General features: G+C 36.3%; 1 protein-coding gene across 1 annotated transcript in view; it reads right to left on the reverse strand.

The window, feature by feature from the left end:
* The window catches only part of LOC104606417 (regulator of nonsense transcripts 1 homolog), a 51952-nt gene extending 44469 nt beyond the window's left edge, over positions 1 to 7483 (reverse strand). The window contains exons 1-8 of the mRNA XM_010271592.3: positions 6676 to 7483; positions 2554 to 2805; positions 2285 to 2455; positions 2090 to 2140; positions 1722 to 1814; positions 1468 to 1563; positions 1258 to 1308; positions 465 to 583 (exon numbers count right to left, since the gene is read on the reverse strand). Coding sequence (XP_010269894.1) covers positions 465 to 583; positions 1258 to 1308; positions 1468 to 1563; positions 1722 to 1814; positions 2090 to 2140; positions 2285 to 2455; positions 2554 to 2805; positions 6676 to 7194 — 1352 coding nt within the window. The 5' untranslated portion in view covers positions 7195 to 7483. The remainder of the gene's footprint in view (positions 1 to 464; positions 584 to 1257; positions 1309 to 1467; positions 1564 to 1721; positions 1815 to 2089; positions 2141 to 2284; positions 2456 to 2553; positions 2806 to 6675) is intronic.
* Between the last annotated feature and the right edge of the window lie 1838 nt (positions 7484 to 9321).

A 9321-nucleotide genomic window follows, 5' to 3' on the forward strand; every position in this document is an offset into this window, starting at 1 on the left:
GAAGGGGATTTGACCCCTAGGAGTGCAAACTCCATGATGACTCTCTTGCGCAAGAAGGGACAGATAGGACTGAACTGTACCAGGGGACTGGTCTAACAGGCAGACAATAGTAATATAGAGCTATCAATTTCAGTTTTCATGGCTGTGCTTTGGGACTTGCTAGCTAACTGCAGCTAAGCATACATTCTTCTATTATTAATAAAAGTTCTGTTTGACCATAACTTGTCAAAAAAATATACGTCTTTCAAGTCAATAATTTTTTTCCCAAAATGAATAAAAATGCTACCCTTATGCTGGGTTTCAGTCAGAAGTTCACAAAAAAAGCAGAGAACTAGCTTACAAGAACATGGCTTAACTTGAGAGAATCACAGTGAGTAAAAACAAACACTTAACAAAGAATTCAAGGGGGCACAGCACTCCCCAGCAATTAAATGGAATTAGATGACTAAGTAGTAAGTACATACCCACTGACACTTGTTTCATCCACTGCAAAAGTTTTCATTGCACCCTGCATCCGATCAAAGCTGGTACTCTTCCAAACAAAATCAACACTGAAACCATGGTTCACATCAACAGGAACGCCCTTCACACAACATTAACGATGATTACTTGGTATCTATGAAGCAGTCAAGAAAGAAATCGGAAAAAAAAAAAAAAGTTCTAACCCTAGTGGCTATTTGGATCAAATTTGTAGGCCTAGGAACCTTTTGAAGAGTCCTAACAAAGCAGACACCATGATGGACAGTTTTGGTAGAGCTATAAATAGATCAGAAGGGATTGGACGTAGGCAGATCCAAACATGATTCGTTTATATTCAAATTTGAATAGGATTAGGATCTTATCCATTAGATTTATGACAGATTTGGATTGCAATAAGATATTGAATGGTTTCAATAAATTAAACTAAAAACTATCAAAAAATTATATATTAATATAATAAAATAAAAATAACATTGATATTATATGTTATGAACAAAATTGAAAATAACTTGTATGAAACTTGAACCCATGAAAATTTAGTAAAAACTAAAACGCAACATTAAAATCAACTTTACCAATAGATACAATATAAATGTAAGAATGAATGTGGCTCAGATTATGAATAACTCGTTTCAGTGGTTGTCCAGATGCTATAAAAGGGTTCCCAAGAAAATGTAGTCGCTTCTTTTGCAAGATTTCATCCTCACACTTTTTAGCATTTTTTGCCCCTTCAACAAATTTCTATTGACCAATATAAGGTATAAAAGTTGATCATACCTGGCTAGCACGGAGCTCAAGAGCAACCTCTTCTTGTGCAGTCAGCTTGATCTGAAACAGAACCAAAATATTATACAATGAGCACCTACAGGAGAGTGCACTATAACTTCTAAGAAAATAAAGAGATAGATAAAATGTTACGATCATTTATAAATCCGATATCATGAAATATAAAACTTATAATAGGGTGGGGAAAGATTAATAGCATACCACATGCCCCACCGACTGCCATGCTGGATGAGCTGCATCACCTGAATAACGAAGCCGCAACTCATCACCAGGTACAAGCCGCAGCTCATTATCTTCCTATAACATCATAAAACTTACTTGAGCTCCAGCGAAAAGAAAGGAAAATTAAACAAGTGAAAGATAAACCTGATAAGAAAATATAATAGAGAATGTAAAAAATGTAGCACAATAGAAGTTGCAACTGACAAATAGCCATAAGATGGGCATTTGACTACCTTTGGAAAAACAAAGTATGCAATGCGTTTCTTGTTAAGACCAATATCCCAACGTATTGTGACATTGTCTTTACTCTGTGATTCTTTCATCATCTGTAGCAAAACTGCAGTAATGAGAAAAAACTTCAACCTAATCTAATGATTGGAGTCTCATATACAGTTGTTGATGGAAGCAAAATGTCTAAAAAGCAAAACTCCAGTCATAGTCAGCATTTGGTTTTATTTAAATAAAAAGCGGGAAAAAAAAAAGATAAACTTTAACAGAGTCAAAGAGGAAGACAGGATAGAACTCCAAATAAGATGCATCAACATCCAAATCTTGAAGTTAAAAAAATGCTTGACTACAACAAAAATGGGGCTATACATACTTTATCATAATCAGCTTCAAGCTTCACAAGTGGTGCAAATACATTTTGATACTGCAAAGGAAAATTCATCATTAGACATAACCTGAGAAGAAGAAAGGTCATCCCTGCCTTAGCAGCTTAGCAAATTGAGAATAAATTACTGAAAACTCTTAGTTTTAATCGAACACCACAACTTCCTAATGTAAACTCAGGCACCTGATATGCATCCTCATACTTCAAGGCCACGGATTGAGGTTCATCATCCACTCCAGGCTTCTCAAGATCTTCTAAGGTGGCATCAGGATTAGTTTTCCAAAGCTCCTCCACCTTATTTATCTGTTGAGCACTAATTTGGCGTGCTCTTAACTGTTCCTGTTCAGATGGGACCTGTAAAATGCATCTAATAAGCCAAAGCAGGAAAAACTTGCACAAGTAACCTTGCTCACAAAAAAGGATGGGAAAAATCCAACAAAAATAAAAACAACCTTAACAAGCCACTGCAAGAAACACCTATCATCAATAAGTGGACACCACTGGCTCAAATCCCAGTTCATGTCCTTCAATGCATTAACACTCAAACAAGGTTCTCTACAAAGAAGAACAACAACACTCTCTGTCTTCGCAGAAATAAATCCAAGAAGGAACACATTTCGGCAACCACAGTTGTAACATTCAAGAATTGTTTCTCCCAGAGGACTGTCTTTATGAAGACAGACTTCTTTGTGTTTTGCTCGAACCTACAAAATGTCATGAACAGATATCTGGAGTTAAAGACAGGTATTAAGGACAATTCTTACCCAATCCAAAATCATTCAAGTTCTAATTTATTGCTCAAAAAGAATAAAAATAGAATTTTAAAATGAGTGGGCAACAAATAGCATAAAAATAAGAAAATGCTTGGTATTGTTCCAATTTAAAGTTCCCCAAATAAGGCTGGTTACTGTATATATAGAAGAAACATTCAAGAGATAAAATATCCAATATCAACAATCTTAAACAAACTAAATAAATCAGTAAAAAAGCCCTCCAAACATATACAAGGATCAAAGTATCGGTATCAGGTATCGTATCGTACTGTTTGGATACGGATACGCTTTGAAAACGCATGGATACGGACGAAAGATAAGAAAACACATGGATACACTAGGAAAATGATACAAATTTTGTAAATACATCAATTACACTAATTTTAAAAGTCAAAATAGCCACAAATAAAGCATAAATACATAAAGAAATATATTACTAATATAACAAGATACATAAATGTCATACAATTTTGTTGATAATCCAACAATCAAGAGTCCAAGACTTATATTATATAGATTTTACAAAGTAAAACGTGCACAAAACCATTATCATGTTAAGTTCTATAAGTCCAAGACACAAAACAAATGCAATTATTATATTTTAATTACTATAGCAATTATTTTCTATTTTTTCTTTTCAACATTAACAAAAAAGCCAATTAAATATTAAATTTTGAAATATTTGATAATATCAAAATTACTATCATATGAAATTTATAATTTTTCTAAGATACATATATTATTATCATATTTTTACTTTTAATCTTAACTAAAAGTATATCAAAATTATTAAAATTTCTAAGATACATATCATATGAAATTCATAATTTTTAATTAATAAAGTAGTGAGTCCATTGTTAACACTTTTATTTTCTTTAGTTTTTTTCTGAAATAACAAATCTTTTTTTATATAAATTTAAATTAGTGGATTTGATAAATTCAATTTAATATTATATTCTTGAATATTTTGTAAACAATTTTTTTATTTTTGTAAATAATAAATATATTATATTTTAATCTAAATTAAAATATCAATAAATAATTTACAAACAAATATTAAAATGTGAAGATACATAAAATGTACAAATTTATGAAATTTTTAAGAACTAAAATAATTATCTATTATTAATATTTTTATTTGTATAAATTTATTGAGTAAAAAATAATTTTTGATATAAATGTAAATTTGATAGACTGTTTACTTCATTAATGTTTATAAAAAAATAATTTTTAATATTATTTTTTATTTTAAGTTAGAATTATTGAACATAAACATATATGTATTTGTCTAGGTTCATGTTAATGGTAAAGTTAATAAAGTGTATTTTATTTCACTTAATATCACAAGTTGAATGATGGCATAGTGGCATAGAATGGTAGCGCGAAGTGGCATGGGTGCCAAGACTTGAGTTTGAATCTTCATGTGAGCATTTTATAAACAAGACAAGAGATGCGCGCATATTAGTGTATCGAAAGTCGAAACATATCGGTCTATATCGGTCGATACAGTGCGATACACACCAATACTGATTTGTATCTTGTCGATACGCACGACTGGATGTGTATCGTACCAGTCGTAGCGTATCCCATATCCGATATTACCGATACTGATACAATACACCCGTGTATATCGTATCAATATTTTAATCCCAGAACATATATACGGATCAAGGGGGGCAGAGAGAGAGAGAGAGAGAATCCAACCTTGCAAGGCACATCAGTAACAGCTGTTCTAAAATTGAAGAATTCCCTAAGTATAAGAACTAATTAAAAAAAAAAAATGTTCCAAGGCTTCCCTCTTAATAGTGCAGATTTGCTCTTCAGTACCCTCTATCAGTATTTAAAAGGTGTGCCTCACAACCAAAGCTCATTTTATGGGGTATACCTCACCTGAGGCCAGGTGCACCTCAACTAGATAATTTACCATATTGTAGGTTGTACTACAATGTTTAGAGTCCACGACAGGAAAGTCCAGGCCTACTACAGTCTTAATAACATAAGGCTCCAACCAACTGAGCTGGTAAACTTTTTCAAATATTTTTTTCTTTCAGAGTTTAGATTTGCATATTGTTTACATTAGAAACCGTTTGATCATGGATGAAGTAACTGAACTAAAGGGTTTATTGCTTTATCTTTTACTGAATAAGTTATTAAGGAGATCATGAAACGTAAGTCATTCAGTTCTGTCATTTCAGTCATTATCAAACGGCCCCTAAGTATGTGAAACATAATAAGAAAAAATGTTGTTATCATCTTCTATCATAATTGATTAACGAAATTCTTTATGTGATTTCCTGAGGTTATATTCGTTCTAAATTAGATAGATCTCACATTGTAATTTATATTAATTCAACATTGTGAATTATATTTAACTTGGTAGACTCCTCAACAAATTTAAGTTGTTTTACATTTTTTATGATGAATGATAATAGACTTATTAATTCAGAAGCTGATTTAGAGTGAATTCATACAACATCCCAGGGAGAGGCGCGAACTGCAGCCCCTCCTTGAATCTTACAAGTAAACTAGGAAAGAAAACAGGAATCACAGCTGAGCTCAAAACAATTCTTCCCTATTTACCCCATGCTTGGCTAACACATCTGACAAAGTATTTGCTGATCTCCCCACCCACGGTACAGTGACCAACATATTCCTTGTCAACCAACTGAATTTCTTCATTTCATTCTTGTAGCGCCACATAGCCTCTTCAGGATTTTTCAACTAACCCACCACCACTTTGGAATCCCCTTCGATTATTAGGTGTTGTACCCCCAGCTGGATTGCAAATTGCACCCCTTGTACAGCAGCTAATAGTTGTTTTACATTCATCTGTGCTTGGCAATAGCCTCAGCACATAGTTTTTTTCCTCCTTTTTTTAGTCATATATTGGTTGCTAAGTAGACTGTTGCTGCATATCTCCTATCTCTTTTGGAAGCTAAAATAGACAATATTGACTTGTTTTCTTCTAAAGCGAGATGCAATCAAAGACATCATATTAAGCCATGCATATAAAGGTAGGAATCGAAAAAAAGAGTTTTCAGCATATTTTTAAGGTGACTGTCAAGGGAGAATCAAACTTTGGTTCACCACACGTTCAAGTTCTCTTTTCAACTTGGACAGCCTCAAAATCTAGCCCTTCAATGTCATAGAGAAGTTTCTAAGGATGAATTACAGACCACTTGAGATTTTGCTGTAGAAATGGTGGACAGTATTTAAAATTTTACATGATCAGAAAAGGAAATTCAAGGGAAGTAGTGCTGAGTGCTGCCAGATTGATCAATGTTCCCTTCATTCCCTTTTCTCAACTACGAAATATTGTTCTTTATTTTCCCTTTTCTGTTTATTTTTTAATAGTTGTCAGGATGGATATTGGGTATGGATCTGGGTGCCGTCGTATGTTGGCATGTCTGACTAGAAAATCGCAGGGTACATGGACATGACATTGATTTTTCAAAATAAACGAACTAAATATCAAGTTTTTAGTTCCTTCCAACATTTTGTGCTTATACAGAATATCAATAACTTAACCATATGAAATGAATTGATTAACATAAAATCCTAATTGGAACATTCAACCACGGGATATTACAGACACCCTTAAAACATGAACTAGCCACATGCGTACGGTTCTCCATTTAATTCCATAACGTTAATTAAAAAACGAAAATCCTGTTGTTCGTTAATCTTAACAAAAAAATTCTTGAGTTACTGATCAGAGAAAACGAGAATCAGAAAGAGCACCAAATTAAAGTGTAAAATCTCGTCAAAATTTGCGGAATTAGATATAGAAATTCCACGTACCAGGTGATTGACGATATGCGAACCCGAAGTATTCCCCCGTGAATTACAGAACCACTTCCGGCATGAAGGCACGTTACACCTAACAACACATGCCGGATTCTGGACCCCACAGTACCGACAAGCATGTTCCGTGAAATCACCCTTTCCATACTCGTAATTATCATCCTCTCCGGTCTCCTCAAAGCTCAGGCCGTTCATTCCCGCCGCTATGGCATCCACCGTAGCCTGGTTGCTGCTGCCACTGCTGCTACCACCCCTACCTTTCGACGCACTTCCTGGAGCGGAAGAAACAGCGCTACCATCGACCTGTATATCAGCCCCACGCTCTGAAGGGTCTGACACGGAATCTGAGGGTGTAGGCCACACGGAAGACCTGATCGGCTGCGATAGTTCTCGGAATTCTGGGTAATCATAGTCGTCACCCTGCGTATTGAATTCAAGGAAGGTATAGGCGTCGCCTCCAGTATCAGGCTGTGATGCCGCCTCGTATAGATTGTTTGTAACCGTCTGAGCAGCCATGAATTCCGATGAAAACCCTAGCTCTCCCTCGTTCTCTAATCTCTGTGTGTAATTGAATTAGGGTTAGGGCGATGAAAGAGTTATAATTAGGGTATTTTTCCTCTTCGCCAATGGAGATGGACGGTGAGACTGGTTAGGGTTAGGGTTTGGCGAGAGGAAAAAAGCGCGAGATGCCTGAAAAGGGAGAGCGACGAAGAGAAGACGCGTGTGTTTTGCTTTATATTCTAGGAGGGTTTGACATCCCAGAGAAGAGAAGAGTGGGCGAAGGCAGGAAAAGGAAGAGGACAATGACGGTATCAAGGTTAACCGCAGTTAAATTCGCGGTTCCGTCGTTACCGTCTCTCTTTTCTCCTTCGAGGGTAAGTGTGTTGTGCGCACTATTATAGTCGTATAGCGTAATCAATCTCGACCCTCCAGCATTTTCCAATAAATCTCAACAGTATGTTCAATTAGTACTTCAGTTGACCCTCTAGTCACAAACACCTATTTACTTTACTGCTACTGGAGTCTGAATCTGCACTTCAGAAAATGTCGTAGCCGCACATTGTGAACATCTATTGTACTTGTATTTATTATTGAAGGTGTTCCTAATACAGGGTGGAATGTTATTGTAAGGTCGATGTGAAGCATGCTATCTAAGGAGTAGATCCTAATTAATTTTATTGTCTCGTTAAATGACCCCACATGCACATGATCACCTACTAATAATATACATTCCAACAACCTACCAATGTGATCTCACACATAAGGCGAGTCTCACTTTTATGGTTCCAGTCATAATTCACAAACTCTATTTTACTAGAGTTTGGATATGTTCCTCACAAAGCGCCTCACATTGACCTCATAGCATGTCCTGGCTGTATAGTCAGTGTGGTGGTGTGAGGCATGCTATGTGAGGAGCAAATCCCAATTCATTTTATTGTCCCATTAAATGACACCACATGCACATTTGAGCATAGTTTGGATCACCTACCAACAACATACATTCCAGCAACCTACCAATATAATCTCACATGGCGTAGTAAGTTCCACTTTTATGATGGGTATGGATGGTAATTTGACCCATCCCTGTGGGGCCCTACCTCACCTTGCCCCAATCAGGGTTGGTTTTTTAACCACTAATTGGGGCTTGGGCAAATTCAGGGGAAACACGAAACTTTGGGGATCAGGGATGGTATTTGTCCACCACCCCAATGGGGTGGGGCAGGGCAAGGCAAATTCAAGGATCCCTGTTCCCTGTAGAGATGGGGATGGGGTTAGGATTTCTAGCCCCATCGAGGTTCAGGGGGCATTTGAGTTTGGGGTCAGGGATGGTGTGAGTAAAACCTGCCCCGCCCCATTGCCACTCCTAATGGTGGATCTTGGTCTCATGGTAAGATGTGTAGTGTTAGATCAAATTGATAGAAGGTTGGAACATGTTTTGTTGGTGGAAGATCTCAACTTGCATGGGTTTTGGGACATCTCCATACTTGTCAATGGGAGATGTTTCAAATACACAGTTGAAATGTGTTGTAGGGCATGTGTGGGACATGCAAGGGGGTGCCCATGCAAATTGCCAAAGACAAGAGCTTAGGTTGGCACCTAAGAGAGCACGCCCCACATTCACATCTCAGCGTGCATTAAGAACATCTCCCATACTTCTCAATGGAAGAAATTCCCGATGCATGTCTGAGATGTGTCATGGGTCACGTGTGGAGCCTTTTCTGGGGTGCTCATGCAAATCCCAAAGATGAACCCCCTCCTGAATGGCTAAAAGCTTGTTTGTTTGGGTGATATGTAAGTTTTGTAAGGAGGATGCAATGACTCATTAATATAAATCCAGATTTCATCCTCGCATCATCTTAGTCATGCATTGGGAACATCTTCATATGAATGAAAACATACAAGTGGGGAGATTTCCGATGGACAATTACAAGTGTTGTGTGTTGTATGGACGATGTGAGGACCAATTTTGTGAAAACAAAATCTCATCTCTATTTCCAACATAATAGATATTGCCTTGTTGTAAATATCTAAACGAAACAATTAAGCCATGTTTGGTTAAACTCCCGTCTTTTCAATAATAAAATTCTATAATAGACAAAAATAGGTAGAAATGAGTAGGATGATAAGATGTTGCTACAAGTC

The sequence above is a fragment of the Nelumbo nucifera genome, chromosome 6 (assembly GCF_055504915.1).
Source record: "Nelumbo nucifera cultivar China Antique chromosome 6, China Antique-T2T, whole genome shotgun sequence".
NCBI lineage: Eukaryota > Viridiplantae > Streptophyta > Magnoliopsida > Proteales > Nelumbonaceae > Nelumbo > Nelumbo nucifera.